The sequence below is a fragment of the Aptenodytes forsteri genome, unplaced genomic scaffold (assembly GCF_000699145.1).
Source record: "Aptenodytes forsteri isolate BGI_AS27 unplaced genomic scaffold, ASM69914v1 Scaffold11, whole genome shotgun sequence".
NCBI lineage: Eukaryota > Metazoa > Chordata > Aves > Sphenisciformes > Spheniscidae > Aptenodytes > Aptenodytes forsteri.
In genome coordinates, this window is record NW_008794155.1 from 1,599,341 (window position 1) to 1,620,935 (window position 21,595).

Consider the following 21,595-nt stretch of genomic DNA (forward strand, 5'->3'; position numbering starts at 1 on the left):
ACAATTTTTAAAAAAAAAAAAAAAAAAAATCAGAGGAACTGTCTGGCTTTGTTAGTTTTACAGAAGCATTTTTACCCATCAGATGAGAGGAGACTTCTGAACTGTGAACTACCAGTTTCATGATAGCCTGTGAGAATTCACGTTTTTAGTGCTAAGGAAATTAGTAGAACAAATGGGGGGCATAATTACTGCGCTTTTAGAATACTGACATCATACCTAATTATGGTTTAATCTACAGAACATACTGATTGTTTAATAAGTCCCAGCAGAGGTAGTTCAAGCATATGTTTTCACATCACCCGGAGGTAGCTGGGAACGGCTGTGGTAACACTGTCAAGAAAGTGACAGTTTACAAGATTTTACGTATTTTACAGTATACGGCGTGGCTCACCTTCGATATGCATGAAATCACTTAAAGGTAAGCAGTAATAAGCATCTAGAGCCAAAGTAGCTCAATGTAAAGAGAGTCTTTGCTCCCCTTTATGTGTAGTAAAACCAAGGCATAATTTTCTTAGCACAATCTCAGCAGCTAGCAAAGCTGGTAATAAAATCCTCAGCACCCCTCCTGCTGAAGTGAGATCTGATTATTGCTAACAAAGGTTAAACATCGATCATCCTTTTGACCTGCTAAAATGATGATATCTGCAGGTTTTATCCTGAGCTTACCACCTGAGGATGTCTTTTCTTGGTTTTTATTTAAAGCTGGCCAATTTTTCCTGAATATGAAGCTCTCGGTTTCCTCTCCTGTCTCCTCAGCCATCACTTGAATTTTAATTATTGCTCCCCACATGTGGAAAGTCTTAAAAGTAACTTAAAGATTTTTGGACGGAAGAGAGTGGGGACAAAGAGGAGCCTGAGTATGTGTTTGTGATGGTTGTCCTCCAGCCGGTTTTGATGTAAGGTGGGACCTTCCTCTGTGAAAGCTGTGGTATGTCATATTTACTCAGGTGCCCACTGAGTCCTTACTCAGCATATCAGGCTTATGAGCCTGATTTCCGTGACTGCAGTGGAACTTTTGAAGGGTTAGGGTTACCTTGGCCACCCTTCAATCCTCAGATACCGGGACAGTTTGAAGAAAGCAGTTATGTTAAAAATGAAATTATTTTGTCCTTGGTTTTCTTGGTACAGCTAAAAATTTCAGCACATGTGTGAAATCATACATACCATCATATCGATTCTGTTCTTGATGCTGTCTTTAGTTTTCTAATTGACTGTTTCCATCCTCTTGACCATCCTGTGCGACACATAGCCTTAGGGACTGCAGGGATCTGAAAAAGCAATAGCCGATGTCAGCCTTCCCACAGGAACACTGCCTTTGAATTAAATGTTACCTCCATAAGGACGTGGGGCTTTTTTTGTTTGTCAACTGACTGTTTGGCAATAAACTTTTTTTATTCTCTCTAAAAAGTTGCTTGATAACATTGTATCAAACATTGTCTCTATTTCCCCTTACATCTATTTTCATATCTGTCTTTCTACAGTATTTTTTAAAAATACAAGTTAACATTTATGAAGGATTATAGAATTTTACCTTAATAAGCCAGAGGAATAATTATCTAAATTTACAGTTCTTTGGTGCTGGCTGGTCTTTGAATATTTAAATACTTATTTTGTGTATATGATTTTTTTTAAAAGATGTTAATGTTTCAAAACATTTAATAAATACATTTTTATGATGATTTTTTAAATAACATTAAATAATTCAGCGTGATAGTACTTGCTTTTCCTTGCATGATGAACCGACGATAATCCTAGAATGCAGCCTAAGACAAGAGCTCCTTCCTGCAAGAAAGCTCTCATCAGAGATGGGTCATTCCTAGCTTGCTTTAAAAATAAAAGTTTTTGTTACCGGTCTGTACTTGAGGCCTGTGATGGTCTTCTCATCCTTTTATCAACTCAACTCTTCTCCCTAGTGTCAAAGCTTTGACTGTTTCCTTCTTGTTTCCAAGGAGCAAATGGACATACGTGCTCATTAATCCTGCGTGTCGTTACTCAAGGCTCACATAAGTCACCCAATGCTATTCCTGCTGTCCTGTGTGGGATAATAAATCCAAGCAGGGGTAGTTTCCAAACTTGTTTGTAGGTAGCTGGGTGACACTGTGCTGTTCTAGGTGCAATATCATATATATTGGCTATATTTTTACAAAGCAGAAAGGTGCTCCAGATGTGAAGTCCATTTGTTGTTTTGGTGTGATCCTTTGTAACATTGCTGTTTCAGACAGAATACAAGCTGCCCTTGTAAATGCCATTTAAAATTTTCCAGTAGTAACTTTTTACTAAACATTACATCTTCCTACCTCTAAATAATATGTTTGTCTACTCAGATATTCACATTCAAGGCATGCTGACAGCAGCAGCTAAAATCACAATACATTGTTCTCTAGTGGTGTGAAAATTATTATTCAATGAATACATTTCTAAATTACACCTTAAATTATCAGTCTTGGATCAAGCTATCAAAAAAGTCAGATCTGAACTGCAGAAGATCACAATTTTAACTACTTTCCCGACTGTTAAATTGCAATTAAGCCTGTATTAGGTGACCCTTTGGTGTGCCGTTGACTTAATTCTTGCAATTTAACTTAGAACTGTTGATTGGAGTTATTTAAAATAATGGATATGACTTCAGTAGGGCCCAGCATAAATATGGAGCCATTTGTAGGATTGGAGTCAAATTTAAAATGATTTATATGAAAAACAGATTTTTTTGTTGTTTTTGTTGCAAGTTGCTAATGTTACTACCACATTTTTAATATTTCTTCTGAGCTTTTTTGGTACTGAAGTTATGCAGCATCCAATTCGAATGGAATACTTAACCCTGGTAATAAAGCTCTCCTTTTAGCTGTTTATGTAGACTGTATTTAGACAGGAATTTTAGCTTGGTTTTCTGCTAGTTCTTTCATCCTTTCAATCATTGAGTTTAGTGTAAGGATATTTTATAGTCTTTAACCCTATTTCCCTGTAGATTAATTATTCCAATAAAAAATGAACATGTATTAAACATATGTAGTTGCTTACGGTAGCAGATTTGGCTCTTTCATTTCATATAAATCTCTTGTTGCACAAAACAAAACCTTCGTATTTAAGACTTCTCTGGTCATAAAAATTGACTTATGTAATAGGCTTCCATCTGCTATCGAAACCTGTTCATCATGATTTCATGCCCTTTTAAGTGGGATCATTCTGAGATATGTTAAGTGACGGCAGACTTGCCGCTCCGGACTACGAGAGTGTGGTAGGACAGGGCTTCCTTCCTAGCTGCAAAAATATCTTTGTTTATTGTCTTCTGATAAGGTTTTCTCCAAAAGTTTGGTTCTCACTTCTCCTGCCTTGCCATCTTCCGTGTCGTTAATGTGCTATATTCGTGTACTTAAATTGTGTGCAAGTCGCAAGTTCTCCCATACATCTCCCCCAGCCCGTTACATTAATCGCTGTGGGATAAAAACCAGCTTTGCTATCCATCAAACTCAGCCACTATCTCCATGACACTGATCATGGTTAGCAGAGCAGTTAGTATTAAATGATTGGCAATGGAACGACAAAAGAGTGGGTAGAGAAGATGGATAGGCTCGTGTTACTGTGCTTAAGTGTGAGCTGTAAGCAGCAGTCAGAGCTGGGTAAATATTATCTGATTGCTGTAATGACAGCTAGGCTGCCCGTTACGGCAAATGTTCTCTCTGTAAGAGTAGCTGAGTACTGGAATAGATGAGCTAAGGAGGACAGAAATTTCACTGCAGGATTTAAGAACTGCATTGATAACTGTGCGCTAGATAGGCCTTAGGAAACGACACCGTGCTTTACATTGTAGGAGCTGGACTGGGTAACTTCATGAGGTCGCTGCTAGTCCTGCGTGTTTTGAGGGTCTCTGAAGTTGCTGATGACTCCCAGTTGTTCCTGAAGCACACGGGTGGGAGGGAAGGGAGAAAGGCCCCCTGAATCCAAGAGAAGTAATAGAGTATATGAGCTCTTGGGATTTTTCTTGAACAAACCATTTAGTTGCTGGAAGACTGTACAATTTCAGGATTAAACTATCTGGTACAATATTGAAAACGTAATTTTTGGCAAAAGGAACAAAATTAGTCCTTGAGTCCTAAAACAAAGTGAACGAGCAAATCAACCACCAATGATAACAAAGCCTCAACATTCTTCTCCAGGGAAATAAAAGAGAAAGCAAAGAAGGCGGTTCGGTTCAGTCCAGAGACTATATAGTTCCTTTCATACTGCTTTAGGTTTTTTTTCATCCTTTAAGATAACTTGCTGGTTATAGTTCTTTTTTCTGTTTTTCAAGCATAACTTTGTTTTCCCATTGTACGGTCATCTGAATTACCTACATCTTACCTGGCTGTATCTTTCCTTCATGAAGTTACCTACACTTTAAAAGAAGACTTAAAACTTTACTTTTATTCAAAGTGATGATAAGCACAGCAGAATTTTTTTATTCCCACAATGTTCCTGATATCTTCAAATATTGCAACAGTTTAGCATGTGCTTTTCCTTCCTTGCCTGGGTAGATGTCATTCTATTAGAGTTTGAAAAATTCAAAGGAAATGGTTTTGTTATGTTTTACATGGTAGTAAAACTACTGAATTAAAACAATGACATCATTGATTACCCTTTGATACATGAAATTTATCTAAATTAATTATCTTCCAATATTTGCTAAAAACGTTAGCATGTGAAAATTCACAATGATAGAACATCTGCTCAACAGAAGACTTATCAAAGGTATTGTAATAAGCTATGTAATGAGTGTTTTCAGCTTTCAAAAGAGAAAATAGTGTGTATGGCATTTATTTAAATAATTTGTCTCAAGTCGGGATTTCCATCCTACTTTAAGAACAAGAAGCAATTTTGCCATGAAAACGTTACAATTAAATTTGGAAGCTTTACAACTAGCGAAGTTAAAAGTGTAACTTGGAAATATCTAAGTTAAAACAGCTAACACGGATAGTAGATGAAAAAGATTCATTTGAAGTCCTGCTTAGAGGCACAGTAAGTGGCACACTGCGTTGAACTGGGTTTGAAATTGGCTCAGGGCGACTTGTTCTCAGTCCCAATCCTTCTGCTCATTTCTTCTGCTTTTCAGGAGTTTGTGTGTCAGACCTTTTTGAGATTTGATCCTGGGAGTAGCTGAAAGCCTTAGTCTTTTCTCCATTGAGCTTCCTGAAGAAGCAGCAAGCATGTATGTGTACAAAAACTGTATTATGCAACTCTTCTCTTCTAGAATTTCTTTTGCATGTGAAAGTTTGTGTTGCTTATCAAGGTATATACTTGGACTAGGAAGCGCATAGTGTCCTCATATAGGAGCTCTTGGGTGTCCTGTGAAGGTTTCTGCCAAGATCCTCACAATTCCTTATAAAGACTAATTTTTTATTTATTTATTTAAGTCTTCTGTTGCAACCATTTCCTCCCGATGAGGAGGCTTACATCAGAGCAAATGAAATGATAATATGATGAACACATTATGATAATAGAGACCAAGGTGGAGAGGCTCAGAGGTTTTCACTTTCTGTATAAATGGTTTCTTCAAAGACATTTTGTTCTGTGACATGGGAAAGAGAGAAGACTTGTTTCGGTGGAAACCTTTGAGGGTTTTGAAGGTTTGTGAACCTTTCCACAAATGAGAGCATTTTTGCTCATGTTCACCCTGGCACTGTCTAGGTGTCAGCAGCTGAAAGGGCACGTTGTTGACTCTGTTATGGGGCTTGTCATTCTTCATACATAGAGGGATAAGTGATGGTCACTTTGACCCTCCAACCTGACATTAACATTCAGTCTAAGTCTGGCTGTTTGGAAGGAAGGACAACTTCACCCTGGGGAGCCTGTTTGCATGTTTCCTGCAGTTTTCAAGGAGGTAAAAGATAATTGTGAAGAACTGGTTCGTAGTGAGCTTGCTGGGACTTCAACTTCCTTTCTGTATAGGGCTGCTTGGAGTAGGGATTGACAAATGACAAGATTACAGATAACGTTTTTTCTATTAGTATCTCTCTATTGTATTAAAGAAGGCATCTGGCTATTCTGTAGTATTTTTGTGTCATTAGAGAACATCACTATCATGTCATTTCGTAGTTTGCTGAGATACGTATTATTGTATGACCTTTTGCTGATTAGATTAAAATTGTCTCAGGAATATTTGGGTCTTTCTCATTATCTGAATATTTCTTAGATTTCTCTGTCCATAAAGTGTGCCAAATTAAGGCTGAATAATAACCTTCTCTGGTTCAAATCCACAGGAGGGGACTCAGGGTCAACCCCCTTAATGGAAATACGTTTTTGTCAAAGGAAGATCAAAAATGAGAGGAACAAGGCTACCCCTAGACTTACCACCTGCCCACCTCCAAAAATACTTCAGGTTTTGTATGAAACAGTGGATGTTTCTAGTCTTGTTAACACTGATCTCTAACAATATTTGCTCAGCCTGATCCATAAGTTATAGGAGCACTGAGCAAGTCTGAAAAATATGAAGAATTATTGTAGCTGTGTGATGTAAATAAGGAATTGGAGCATGAATATTTATGGACTAGGTTATGGGCTGAGAAGTAGGATGAGTGATGTCAATCAAAAGACTGACCAGACTCTAAACAAAGATGTCTGTGACCTTGTTGGGGGGAAGATGTACAGACTGAGAAAAGCTTGCATGCGGCATTTAAAGGTATGTAGCATAAACTGAACATATGGTGCTTTTAGCGACTGGTACCTGTGCATGTCCTTTGCCTATGGATAAAGCAATTAGTTGGTTATTAAGTGCTGAGTAAGTGATAACTAATATGCCAGGAACTGAATAAATACACATAAAACATATATATTCCTGTTTAGGAGTGCTATATACATATGAACATACCCACAGCTGGTTAAGCTCCTTTGCGCCGCAGCAGCACAGATCAGGGTCTGGTAGATCTTGAGAGAGATTTTTGGATCCTGTGGATAAAACTTTACTCTCTGACTTTGAACACAGCATTGTATTGACCTGAGTAGGACAGAAATAAATGATAACATTATTTATACTCTGAACGTAAAACTCTGTTTACTGTTTTGCAGGACGCATTCCAAGGATTTTGTCTGTAGTTTCGTGCGGCCAAAATGTAAATGTTTTACTGTCTGTTGGGCTCTAAAAATGTAGATTCAACTCAAAAGGTATAAAAGGTTGGACAAGTATTATATAAAAGTCTGAAAAATCATGAGTAGGAAGTGCTGTGCACGCTCTTTCTTCCCATCTCCCTTTCAGTTACAGTAATTTAGGTTTTAGCATATGATGAATTCTGTCATAAATTACTACTGGAATATACTTTTCAACTTTTGAGTAAATTTTGCAGAAATTAATCTGCAAACCCTTCCATGTTTCAGTGAGAGATCAAAGAAAATCCCAAATGGAAAACATGCTTTTGAGAGGGGGAAAAAAAAAGTTCTGAGTTCTTAAGCTCTTGTAATGAAGATAACTTAATTAAAATCAAAGCAAAACTAATTAAGAACTTAAAAGTGCAAGTTTTTGGTTGCATAATATCCCTGAAACATCGCGGGATGGGTTTATTATAATTGGTAGAAGTTCCTGGTCATGTGGACAGGTGATGCAGTCACCACTGGATCTGAATGAAAATGTACAGTTGGATTACAGTTTTCTGACCACTCTTACTGGCCTTTCCGTTCTTAGTTTTCCTGTTCTTTTGCTTCTGAAAAAATTGCTATTTTGGCAGGCAATGCCCCTTCTTTCCTGGGAGTTTTGTCTGGGTACGCAGTTGGGGACAAACCAGCTGAGCACTTGTATGCGTTTACCTTTTTTATTCATGGTTTTCATGGTTCTTTCCTTGATCTTGCCATTCCCAAATTGAAAAGGAAAGGTTTACACACACATCCCCCTAGTCTATGTGCACCTTTTCTTGTCCTTTTCCTTTCTTGAAAAAGGAGAGGAAATGGAAAAGTTCAAAGTTTTTTGTTTCCCTTGAACCATGGTAAAAATATCTTTTATTTTTTAATGAGTGCAAAATTTAATGAAATTGAATTAATGAAACATCCTTACTTCAAGTTAATCTTAAGCTATTTTTATAAAAGCCTTTAAAAATTATGTTATGATGATCTTTTATCCCTAAACATCCATTCATATAGTACTGTATCATACCATTCAAAAGCTTCTGTTCGAGTGTGGTTTTTGGATTAGTTTGCACGTGTGTTTTTTATGAATATTTAGTGAAAGCCTAATGAGCAGACTCCCTGCTATAACAGATCAAGACTTTATTAGGCTGAGTTTTGTTCACTTTGAAGACTGTTGCCATATGGGAGATTTGTTTTTTCGGGCTCTCAGGTGCTCTTAGCAGATGGAGATTGAAGTGCTCTGAAGACAGCGCACCAAGCGACTGCCATCTAAGCAGTGTGGTGGGGTCACCCAGACCATAGCAGGATCCTGGCAGATCCGCAGAGCGCCCAAGCAGTGGGCTTCTGAAAGTGGAGGCTGTGCTGACGCCTGCAGAGAAAAACAATTCTAGGAACCCACAGCTTCTCTGTGCGTCTGGTTCCTTGACGAAGGCAGATATTAATTGGATTCATAGCGAATAAGTTACATTCTCATGATAGAACTGCAGAAGCACTCGATCACATAAATGTTATCTCCCGTATGGTTCTTTTCAAGTTGACCTGCTTTTCATAATGGCGTTCCCTCAAATAAGAAGGATCCGGATACCTTTGACCTCTGCCAGTCAATGTGATCACGGACAGGGATCTTTATCCCTCATCGTTTAGGAGCCGAATGCATGTTTACAGAGGCAACTGACTTATTAAACTAGGAGCATTCCTGTTGTAGGCAGGCCACTGTCTTGTGTGCTGGTTTTTTTGTTTGTTAGTTTGCCTTTTTTCCCCCCTTGTCTATTAACAGCATAACGGAATTTTGGTTTTCCAAGTTTAGTGTAATTGCATAAATTATAATTGTAATGACTTTTCTAATGGAGATTTTGAGCTTTGTCCTCCTAAAAATATGTCCGTCTTTAAAAAAAACCAACACATTTTTGGCTCTAGAAACATTGACTTTAAGGCACCGGCTTTTTTTTTTTTTTTTTTTTTTAATACTTTCCTTCTAAGAGGCATTGCCAGGTGTTTGCAACATAGGATAGGAGTACTATCCTTAGGGAGGCAGAGCTTTCATTTACCCATAGAGAGATGATTTCTAACCATCTGTTCTGTATCTCAAAGAACTGGTATGTTAAAAATGTGAATTTTCTCATCCGCTGGGAGCCTGCCTGTGCAGCACGCATAATACAGAAGGAAACAGCGTGCGGAGAGGTGTCACTGACAAGAACTGTTTTCTTCACTTCTAAGGCCATCCTAGATGACCATTTTTTAGGAAGTGGGTTTTTTTTAAAAAAAAAGCCCACTAATTAGTGCATGTTTATGATTAACTGGTCCAATCAATTTTGTAAAGATAGCAGCTGGAAATGAAAATAATTCTGTAGATATGCAAAAGAAAACAGTTTGAAAAAGCAGTTCCAGAGCCAATAAAACCCTGAGCTAATATTAAGCTGCTTTATTCTAAACAAGGTCTATTTTTCAGTGTTTTATAAGTTAGTGTTTTTTTCACTCTGCTAGTTTTTTCTCGAGGTAGAGAATAGAGAAAGCTTAGATCTCTGTAATTTCTGTACTGTTGAATAACATACAAGCAAGAGTTTAATTGTATGGAAATAGCGAAATTATTTCAATTTTAAAAAACGTAGAAAACAGACCTTTTTTCCAGTCACACATGCTCAAAACTGAGCTGTGTATGAAGTAGCTTTTTAAAACTTGTTTGTGTCCAGTTAGGCTTTTTTTGTAAACTGTGCCCAAAATAAGAGAAAATGGAAGATTTATTTGTGTAGACATATGTGACCATCTGCAGCTTTAGAAAAACCTGGTGCAGTAAGAGGCAAGGGATAATCACCCAACAACAGTGCTTACTGACTGCTGTATCAGTGTTCCTCCTCCTCCTCCTCCTCCAAAAAAAGCTTGATCTCTTATTTCCCATCCCCAACCTACCAGTTTTTTGTGTCAGATTCTCATTACCCTTGAGCATGGTGGTGGGATACTTCCCTGTTCCGTACAGCTCCTCGTTTGAATGCCATTTACTCAGGCGTTTCTGGTGTTATTCAGAGGGTTCCGGCGCATTCCTGTTCATTACGGCTGGCAGTAGCACTGTTTGGATGCGTTTCGACTGGCAGTTGGCATTGAGTAGTGAAAAGGGATTTTATTACAGATAAAGGTATAAAACATAAGGGAATGTTGCAGAGGAGAAAGGTCTTCAAATTAATGATAGTGTGGCTTTACTGGTTGTCTTTCCCTCTGCCTTGAATTTTACATTTCCAAGGGAGCGATGTTAAGGACTACGTAGAACGGGGATCTGTTCCTTTCATACCGGCTTCCTCCCTTACTGCTGGGGTTTCGTCGGTGACAGCCACAGGACGTAGGGACAGGGTTTAATACAGACATTGCACCGAAAAGCTACAAAAGAGCAGTTCTGCACATTTCACAGTGATTTCATTGGCATCACTCTAAGGTTTATTTACAAACTAGACTGAAATTCTTCATCGGCTTCAAATGTGATTTTCTTAACACAGGGCTCTGCTTGCTGCAGTATATAATTAGACTTGGAGTATTACATTTTGGCATAAATGACAGCATTGATTACTCCTTTCACCCAATTATTGACAGGACTTAGAAAAAGAAATCTTGTTTCTTTCCTATCAGTATTTTGCATGTAGGTAATTGAGTAGGTTCATGTAGAATCAGTCACTTGTGTAAACTTGACTGTATAAGTGTTTTCACAACTTTACATTTTTGTATTTATTCTTTAATGTTTTTTTCACTTAGCTGTCAGTTCTGAAATCTATAACAAATAACATTTAGAAAAATCTAATTTGAAATAATTTGATCTTATGAATCTTAATTCATGAAGTTAGCCATTTCAACTATTTTTTGCTCTGAGAAATAATTGTTGTTGAGTGGTATAAATAAGTGGACATGGTAGATAACTGGTTTTGTGCTAGTTTTAATATTCCCAAGTCTGTTACAAACAGACATGTTAGACAGAAAATGACAGTTCACACTGTAGTACAAGGTTTCCATAAAGAAACAGAAATTTATTGTGGCTTTCAAGAATATTATAAAAACAAATATGAAACAGTTCTTCATACAGGTTTTGCTCATACTACTGCATATCTTTAAAATGCTGAAGCTTGCCAAACTCCCTCCCTCTTTCTGACTTCCAAGATGGTTTTTCAAGAAGCTCTATCAAGGCAGGACCTTCAGTCATCTCTCTGAAAGATTAAGAAAAACACTTCCATGTGCATGTAAACTTACACTTTTAATTATACAGTCACTCATTGCTTACAAAGATAACTTAAATGCCTGAGCGCTCTTTGCTGTTGTAGTAAATGCAAGGAATTAAAATACAACAGCAATGCTTTGATTCCTACGCAGTTAGAGAAGCCGTGTTGTAGCTAGGTTAAGCAATATGAAACATATCTACATAATAGTTGCAACTTTGACTCATTTGAAGCTGTAGCCATCAGTAGCTTTAGAGGCTGACCTTGAAAACGAGGTGTGCGCATATGAAATGATAGGTTAATTTTAACAAAGTGTTCCCATTGTTATTTCCTAGAGTAACAATACATAAATGTCCCAAAAACCGTGCAGTAAGAGTTTTCCTTTGAAGCTCAGAGTCAGCTTTACAAGCATGTTTAGAAACACATCTTACAGTGATTAGACAACACAATATGTACGTAGTGTCTGCAGAATAGCTATTTTGCTCAGGTGGCCAGCTGAGTTGTTCTGAGGAACAGTGGTTTTTGTGTTATCATGCTAATTGCTAGTTGACATATCAGACTAAGAAATTAATATTGTAACGCTTGTTGAAAAGTCGAAGCACTTAATCACAAGCTGCAGCAACGAAAGTCTTCCAAGGGAGCAACTCGGTTCAGCAGGCACTGGAGCTAGCGGTGTACACAGGGCACCGACTTACAGCGTGCTAATAGCGATAAGAAAAAAAGTAACAATATCCGCTGGCTTTTGGTATGAACTAAACCGATGGATAGATCTACAAGTGGAATTGGGGTTAATTCTCTCCTTATTTATACCTGGTTTTATATCTTGTAACAGTATTGACTCCGGTGAAGTTATTTCTCACTTGTATCAATATAAGAATAATCAAGGAACCTTTTCCCAGCCATCTGCAATGTAACCTTGTGGAAGGCACTACTGTAATTTGTATATTGATAAAATGAATATACTAGATTGCACAGAGGCTTTGTGAGCTTTAATTAATGTTAGAATAGTTTTACATTAATTAATGATGGAATAGTCTTGAGTTAATTAACTCTAGATCTCAAGGACGTCAGACTTTGGTGGTGGAAGCCAACAGATAGTTTGGGTGTGCCAGGCTTCCAAAATTGCCCTCTTTTTAAGGCCATTGTTTTCAAGGTGCCCAAGGATTTAGATTGAATAACTAAATCCTTTGTTTGTAACTTTTTCACATGAAATGTAAAATAGTTTTTATATAAAACTGAGATAGGATTTGGTCATTAACATATGTACCTAAAGAAATAGTAAAAAATATATATGTTTATTTAAAAAGACTTTTGACTGCTTACAAAAATACATCCTTGAAAATTTGATTACTTGAAACAACAATTTGAAAATATTTTCTGGGGCAGAAGAGGAGAATGGGGTACCTCCCTGCTGATAATATGAAATTAAAGCTTGTTGATTTTTATCTAGTGAACAAATTTACTTCATGGCAAAATAGAGAAGAATAGAATTTCTTAAAATTCTATTTCATAGAGGTAGTTTATGCTAATGCTGTTCATGTCTCGTTGGAATGGTTATGGAATGCTCCCACGGAAACACTGCAGTGGATGTTAGGGCTCTGCAGCCTAAGGGCGGGCATTAGATATCTCATTAAATTATTACTTCACATTGTTTCTATTGTTTGCTTTGATTTCTGATTTCAGAATCACTTTATTTTCACTTTTCATTTTCATTGTGCCACTTTATTTTCCTTCGTTTTTAATCATTGCATTCATAACATTCTCATTTTCAGAAGAACATCAGTTATGTGACGTAGGAGAGTTTCTGTGTCATGATCGCGTGACTTGTGTCTCCCAGCACTGGCTGTGTGATGGAGAGCCTGATTGTCCTGATAATTCAGATGAGTCTTTAGACACATGTAAGTAAAGAAGGAGCCACTCTTATTTTATCTTCCGTTTAACGGTAACGTTTATAGTTGCACTAAGTATACAATTGAAAGGACGGGTTCAATTTTTTTTTTTATAAATCCTGAATAAATCTTCATATCAAGGGGAACAGGTCACATTCACTGTGTAGGTGAGAGACAAAAGAAATGGAAGAGATGGAAGGTGTTTTGTTCATGTGCCACTTTGTAATGAACACTGTCGCCAGAGCATATGTTCCCTATGCTCTCGCTGAGCTGTAGATGAGCTGTAGAGGGCAGAGGCAAAGTCAGACACAGGAAAAATGTATTCCTCTAAAACAGGGGGAGGTGGGGTGGAAATGAACAGTGCAAAATGTTTTCAATAAAAGTATGAAAAGCGTGCAAACATCAAAGGGAGGAATGAAAGAAGATGTAAAAACTATGAGGGGGAAAGAAGCAAAGAAAGGAAAATGAGAGAAAGCTTTAATAAACCATGTTTAATTATAGTAAAAGACCTTGTTTTTTTTAATGTGGCTAAGAGCTTCTGAAGACCGGAGTAGCAACCTTACAGACTTTTTTCTTATCAGCCTTGTAGACTACTGATGAGGTGATATTAAATCTTTATGTTCCCTTGTTTCCTGCGTTCTGAGGAAAATGAGGGAATTTCCTGATTTTATCCCCAGGATAATCACTTAATGTAAGTGAAGAACCATGTATTTTGTATTAAAGCAATACTGACAATCAGGAAGGCTAGAAATGTGGTTTGCTGCTAAAAGAAAATAATATATCAGACATCAGACAGTATTTAGCAGTCTGATCTTTAAAATGAGGGACAGAAATTCAAGATGTCTGGAAACTATTTCTGTCTGGGCAAACATTGCACTGATGATTGCAACCTTCCTGCTCCAGCGTTTTTTCTCTGGAATAGATAGGAAAATTGCCTCCGGGGCTGTGGTGAGGGTGCTCTGATTAACCGCCTCTGAAACACTTTGGGATTCTCAAAAACAAAAAACTGTAGTTGGAAGCATCAGGTACAGTTAAGATTTTAGTACTGCACTGATGATTGATTACTGTGTCCTCTAATATAATATTTTCAAGCGTAGTGTTAGTATCTGCAGTGAAAAGTTTTTCTGCTAACTAATGAATATTGTGATAAGAGCACAAAAACAGTACACACACAGTTTTTAATTCGCCGCCTGATACTTAGCACGTAGTTCCAAATCCAACAGCTTGCTGGATGCCTAGATATTTTCCTCTCAAGAACTTTGCACGTTTATTGTACTGGACCATATGATCTGTGTTCAGTAATGCCAGTCAAAAGTCATGGCACATTAAAAACATAACTTTTGAAGTTTGTTGATGGCTTGAAGAAAGGGGGATGGGGTGGAAAAGCAAGCCTAGACTCTTCCTGATATCAGCCGGCCTGCTCCTCTTGGAAATACCTTCCCCTTTGCAAATGCTAACAGTTTCTGTAGGATGCATTACTTAGGCTGTCCTAAGTCAAAGGTAGCAGTTAGCATCATTGCTTTTCTGGTTGTAGAGCAGGAAGATGTTTGAATCCTTATGCGCCTACAGTTTTTGTAGCCCTTGGCTGACGAGCTGCTGGTTAATGAGGTGCCTGGGCAACACTTGACTGTAGGGGCTGAGACGGTAATCATGTCGGGTCTGGTGCCCTGTCTCATCCTTTCAGTTCAACTCAGCCCAGGCCTCTGCGTGAAAACCAAGTGACAGAGCTGGGACGCTGGGTGAAACTTTCTTGCATACTTGCTCACAATTATGTTTTGGTCTTGATGGTTCTGTATTTGTTTAGTCAGCGTAATTTAATGTCAAATGTAGTATTTCTTGAAATATGTGTAAGTACTCTAGCTTCATCAAGTAAGTTGTTTCTCATTAGAGATGATTTTAACGTCCCTGAATTTTCATGCTGATGCTTTGCATCACGGTATCTGTAAGAAGTTATAAACTACCTTAAAAATATTCTTATGAAATATTTGAGGATTGTGTAGTGTTAATGCCAGGGACACAGGACCTTCCAGTTTTAGTGCACCAAGTCATGTGTCTGTTTGTTTATAGACGAACGCAACCTCTGTTTGTCAGCTCTTTGCTGATTTACGTAGGATGAATTATTTGGTGTAGCCTGACAGATATTGCTAGTTGTTCCTATAGCCATAAACAAATGGAGTTTGATTGATTTTCTGTGGATTTGTGCCTAGTAATAGGGGTTTTCTGGGTTCCAATAAGGTGCAAGCATTTATCAAAGCTTCTCCTGCAAGTGGAAGTTCTTAACTTCTCTCCCGTGGGGATTTCAAGGTGTCTAAAAGGAGAGAAATTCTCATGCTGCAGCTTTTCCCATGGTGAGAATATGACAAGTCTTATTAGTCTCATCACTCAACCATCTATTTGCAGAAAACTTCTAGGAATTAAATATCTTTGTGGCCTCTCTCCTGGTGGCATTTTAACCAGGTTTTGCAATAGAACCTGAAAGTTATTTGGCTGTACAAACACATATAATATGACTGTATCAACTGATTTCCTCAGGAATCCACCTGAAATCATACAATCTAGTCCCTTTATTAGCGTAAGTAAAGAGATCTAGGGTTGGACAGAAAGGAGAAAAAGGTGGCATTCTCAGTTATCGTTGAAGTCAGTCTCTGCATTAGCAAAGGTTGGGGCAGGGCTTTATGCAGGCATAGCTTCCATGGGCTTTCGACGAGTGTGATGGAGGTGTCCTGTCACTGCCTGTGCTCTTCTGAGTCGACAGACAGCTTCCATCACCAGTCTGTTCCCCTTCTACTTCCCATCTTCCACTAAATGGTCTCACAAATAGCTTTGTAAAACCAGAAATGAATTCCTGTGGCACCTATACTTGTGTTTTCTTCTGTTTCTTAGCAGCTGTAATTCTTTCTGCTCTCAGTGGAGCTGCTGCTTTTTATAGTACCAAAGAACGCGGTTCAGTAATTTGTAATGAATAATTAAGTGAACAGATTTTGTTGCTTTTCTGTTAGTGAGTTGTTTGTGAGAAAATTGATTTTAAAAAATTGTATTAATAAAACTCCTGACCAAGTAATTTCTACCCTTTCTTGGGTGATAAGTCTTTAGGTTGTCCATAAGGTTTTTCCAAGTAGTCAGGATTCAAAAATCAATTTACTTAACCTAATCGGATGATGCTAGGTTCTTCAGTAGGCTAAATCAGCAAGCTCACTTGAAATCAATAGAACTCTATCAGACACCCCAGAATCTGGCCAGACATGTTTGACTTTTACAGATAGCTGTTGGTCTGGAGGTTGATGCAAAAGTTTAGAGGACTTCCTTACTGTAAAAAGAAAAATAAATAAAAAAAAAAAAATTGCTGTCTGTAGACTCCTCTGCCGGACTATTTTGGTGGGACAATTACAAAAGTCAAATATACTGTTAAAATGCATAAAGTTTTAAAAATCAAAAATAGTGACAACCTTTTGTGTCATCTAGTGTCTGTTCACTATTGCCTGCTTTAGGCACTCAGCAGTTGGAAATGCCTGTTTAATACTGTTTTTCTTGGGTGTATGTTTTGTTTTGGTATTTTTGCTAATTTTACCATTCTTGCCAGTAGTATTGGTCTTGAGCTGTAAGAATTTGCCTATCTCAGCAACTTTTATAGCGGCTTAAGTAGGGAAGGTCATTGACTGTATCTTAAAGATCCAGTTTAAAACATTGTCATTTTGGGGTACCAGTGTGTGTTGCGTTCCACAGTTGTACCTCTGAATAACATATTCATCTCTAAATAAGCCATGCGGTTGCCTAAGGAATATCAATGGCTTCTGAAATCTAGACATTTGATTTGATGTACTACTACCTGGTTTCCTCCTCAACCTCCTACTAACAGGGTTGAGATGTGAAAGGTATATTGGCAAATGACTCCATCCATTTAGTACTTGAGGATTTTTTTTGTGTTTGCAGCTTCAGGATTTGTCTGGCTTGCATATTGTTTTCTAATCTCCGTTCACAAGCTCCTCTCTGTCAGAACGCATTGTGCTAAGGCAAGGTGAAACAAAGGAGCAGGAAAAGAAATCGCTTATCTTCTGTAGCTTCTTTCTGGAACTGTACACGTTGATTGGGTTTTGTAATGCTTGGTGCAGCAGCAGTTCCAGCAAGGGCTGGTTTATTGTCTCTTAGCTGTGAAGTAGAGGAAGATGCTGTAACACTGCCTGATACTTGCCCTGTGAAGAGAGACTTGAGGTCTGGTACAAGTATACTCTGAGATCTTTTCATATCATTCTGTGGCATGCTGCAAGCAGCTGTGCTTTGCTATGGCACAGTTGCCCATTAGAACCATCTGTGACCCTAAGTATTGCTTGAATATCATGAATATCTTATGAGAGGGAAAAAAACACAGTACAATATGAAATATCCTACTACCAAGACATGAAAGTACTTGACACTCAGTTATTTTAGCAGCATCAAAATTCTGAAAACTATTCACTCTGCACTGCCAGACTGCAACTCTGTCTCTCGTATTGTCCGCAACTGCACTTTCTTTGTTATCCTGGCATTGTTGTTTCTGTATTTGAGCTTTCTTAAATGGTATCTAAATAACTGTTTGAATACATGCCACCCACACAACTTATTTGTAGCTGACTGGTCCTGAATTGAAAGAACCCCAGTTTCCATTAACAAATCATCAAATTTGAATGGTCCCTGTCTCTAGAAGTTTGAGTAGATGTAGCCTTATCATAACATATTGAAGTTCTCTCTGATAATAATCTTTCTCTGGGATTTTGAGAGAATATCATCTTCTATAATCATGATTAAACTGAAGTTGGAGGAGTAAGAGAAAAGCAGCAACCAGAAATACCTTGTTTTAAAGCTTGAGTCTCACTTTGTTTGCTAAAATAGCTTCTTTCTTTCTCTGGATGATAATTATGTGAGACTAGTTTCACAAGCTTAAAAATTGTTAATTGGGTACCTCAGTTGTAGTTCTTTTACCAGCAAAGGATAAGATAATTGGATGCCATGTTGCTCCTGTGGTATGAAACAATAAAGATAAAATTTCCTAAAGCTCCTAATTCTTTTATGAGTAGATTCATTGAAATTCAATAGAAGCCAGGTTCCCAAACCGCTCTTAAGTAGCTTTGGAAAATCCCAGATCAATAAATAACTTGCATACATTGAAGATGAGCAGCCGTGAGGCTACTGAAGGTAAATGAAGAAAACACTGGACGAGGGAAAAATGTGGTCTTGTGTTTTCACTCTTTATAATTTTGCTGTATGTAGTTACTGTTGAGCAAGGAATCTGCTACATGAAATAGCTGCTTACACCTATTCTTCAGCAAGAGACTTGACTGTGTTACTGGTCATATTAATTTAAACTGCTTTGAGGTGATGAATGTATACTCACTTTTTCTCTCTGAATGAGGATCATTCAGTAGTGTAAAACTTAACTTCTAAAGCTCTTGCAGGAAATGAACCACAGCAAAATGACAAATGTCAACAAATTTTATGAAACTGCTGCTAATTTACATAAAATTAAGTTAAATGCTTAATGCAGCAATACAATATTGCCATGCTTTTATGTTAGCTGGTGAAAAAAATAGCTTCTGACGGAACAAGGTGAATGTTTTGAAGTAGGATTAACTTTCCCGATACCATTTTTACAGATCTGAAAGAAAACACACTTCCCACTGAGGGTCTCCTTTGCAGTTTGCCCTGGCAAAGATACTGTGGTTGGTAACCACTGGTAAAGAAAAGATGTATAAAGATGTATTTATTATGGCTGGCGTTTTTGCCGTCTTACTTTCTGGCATATAGCCTCTCAGGTCTGCTGTGCTTGATTCCGTTCAGATAATTTGCCATTGTCTGCCCCCTTTACCCCATGGTGAATATCTGCGTGACTGCTGCCTGGGATTCAGCTTCTGACCTCTGCTTTCTCCTTACTCCATCGTTTGGGAAAATTGCCGTGCTCGGCCCCTCCAGGAAAGGTCATTTTGCTGGTGTGATGGGATTACTGATGTTCTGGTAGTTAACGGAATATTAGAGCAAACAGTCTGGAAAGGATGAATGTTGATGGTGCTCATACCCTCTAAGCCTTTTGGAAAGGTTATAGAGAAACACCCCATTGAGACAAATCCTGCATTGCAGTTGGTCTGGAGGCGTTCAAGTTGTTCCACTGTGGTGTTTGGGACCGGTGTTGATGAGGCCCAGTCGCCTTCCTGAGGGGCTTCGTACTTTGGGGATGTTCCTACATGTCTCACCACTAACTCTGCTCCTTTTCCCTCTGGGCCACCCCATCTTTGGGTGCAGGGGAGCACTCGTCTTGGGCCAGGAAATAACCTTTATGTTTTTGCACTTACTTTCTGTCACAGCCAGCATATAAGCAATGGTATCAAGGCCTTAGAGAACATTTAGAGGCAATTCCTTTTTATAATTTCCCAATGGACAGTAATACTACCTCTGAGACATAAGCACGTTCTCAAATTACTGGAATATGTGCGTTATCCTTTTCTGAATAAAACTAGTTCATTCATTTTATGCGAGTGACTTTGAATACTTGGTGTGATTAAACATATGGCTGTGGCCCCTGATATATGGAGCTTCTTCCTGATATCATTTGGACTTGTACCAGCTGTGCGTGTCTGGGTGTTGGCAGCCAGGGCTGTGGGGGCCTCTGTGAGGAGAGGCCGGGGCTGCCCCATGCTGGACACAGCCGGTTCCAGCCGGTTCCACGACAGCCCAGGGCAGGGCACAGCTGGGTTAGTCAGAGACACTGGTGGCACCTCTGGGAAAGTATATTTAAGAAAGGGCAAAGCGCTGCCCGGCAGTGAGGAGTGAGGAAAGAAACAGCCCTGTGAACACCCAGATCAGAGGAGGAGGAGGAGGGGGTGGAGGTGCTGCAGGCACCGGAGCTGAGATTCCCCTGCAGCCTGTGGGGAGACCACGGAGGAGCAGGTGGATATTTCCTGAAGAAACTGTTTCTCATGGAGAGGAGCCCTCGCTGGAGCAGGTTCTCCTGACAGGGACTGCAGTCAGGCTCTGAATTAAATTAGTCTTCCCAAACTCGAGTGTGTTTTGCCTGTGATGCTAACTGGTGAGTCATCTCCTTGTCTTTATCTCGACCGATGAGCTTTGCCATCTTGTTTTCTCCCCCATGCTGTTGAGGAGGGGGAGTGAGTGAGCAGCTGGGTGGGCATCTGGCAACTGGCCACAGTCAGCCCACCACAGGACTATCTCTATCTGATCCCACTATTATATGGGCTGTGTCTATACGGCTATACAGATCTAAACTTGCAGCGAATGAAAGCCAAGCAAATGTGCTGGCGTAACACTCTGCTGGTATAGCGCTGAACACGAGCTGATGGGTCCCACCAGAAGGGTATGGCTTTTGCTTGGAGCTGCATTGCATTCTGCCATCTGAAGTATAGAATGGCTAAGCTAGTCTTTCTTTTTTTTAAATAATAAAGGGTGGCTCTGTGTCCATGATAACTATGGGAACTGGAGTAGGATAGGAAGATCAGATCCACAAGACAGAATGTTTGAAAGGATAGATAACAAAGTGCTTGAGGAATGCCGTGGTACACTGAACACCTATTGTATGTATCATATACACTGTCAGCCAGGTAACGCTGCAGGAGCTAAAATTTACACCATACTGAACACAAGGAGCTTGCAAGAGCAACGTGTAAGTCTGTCCAACTGGTATTGGAAGTATAGTGAGTCTCGTTCCTGGTGACTTGTCGGGCACTGCTGCCTTATCTGTAAAGGATTAGCAGCAGGGGCTTGGCTTCCAGCAGCATTCATTTTGTAGGGGGCTGCAATTTCAGTTTTGTGAATAAAAAATATTTTTTCTTAAATGGTCATTTTGAAAGTGACATGCTACAGTCAGGTAAACATTGGAATTTGGCAAGTGATAGAACTACTTGCTTCTGCTCATTTTTTTTTTTAATAATTTTAAAGATTAAAAGCATGCAATAACTTTTTTTTAATGGTTTATTTTCTATTCTGTGTAGTCATTTCTACTCTGGTTTCCAGTCTGAATGTGCTTTAACATTGTCCTTTACATAGTCCATACACCCAATCCTGTTTCAGCCAAATGTAATTGCCTTAAAAGGTAGTTGAAGACTTTGCAATAGATTTTGATTATCACTCTGAAGTTAGTGTAAGTGTTATATATGCAGATATTTAAACCATTATTTACAACTTACCAATATAAACAGTTACATTAACTTTTATTATAGGCCAATATGTTTTTGTAAGGTTAGCTAGTTTCTGGTTTACTAGTAATCATAGAATCATTAAGGTTGGAAGAGACCTCTAAGATCATCGAGTCCAACCGTCAACCCAACACCACCATGTCCACTAAACCATGTCCCTAAGCGCCTCATCTACACGTCTTTTAAATACCTTCAGGGATGGTGACTCAACCACTTCCCTGGGCAGCCTGTTCCAATGTTTAACCACTCT

General features: G+C 38.7%; 1 protein-coding gene across 1 annotated transcript in view; it reads left to right on the forward strand.

Moving 5' to 3' along the window:
• The window catches only part of LRP1B (LDL receptor related protein 1B), a 676,318-nt gene that overhangs the window by 52,073 nt on the left and 602,650 nt on the right, over nucleotides 1-21,595 (forward strand). Inside the window, exon 4 of the mRNA XM_019472156.1 lies at nucleotides 13,052-13,177. Within this exon, the coding sequence (XP_019327701.1) occupies nucleotides 13,052-13,177 (126 nt within the window). The remainder of the gene's footprint in view (nucleotides 1-13,051; nucleotides 13,178-21,595) is intronic.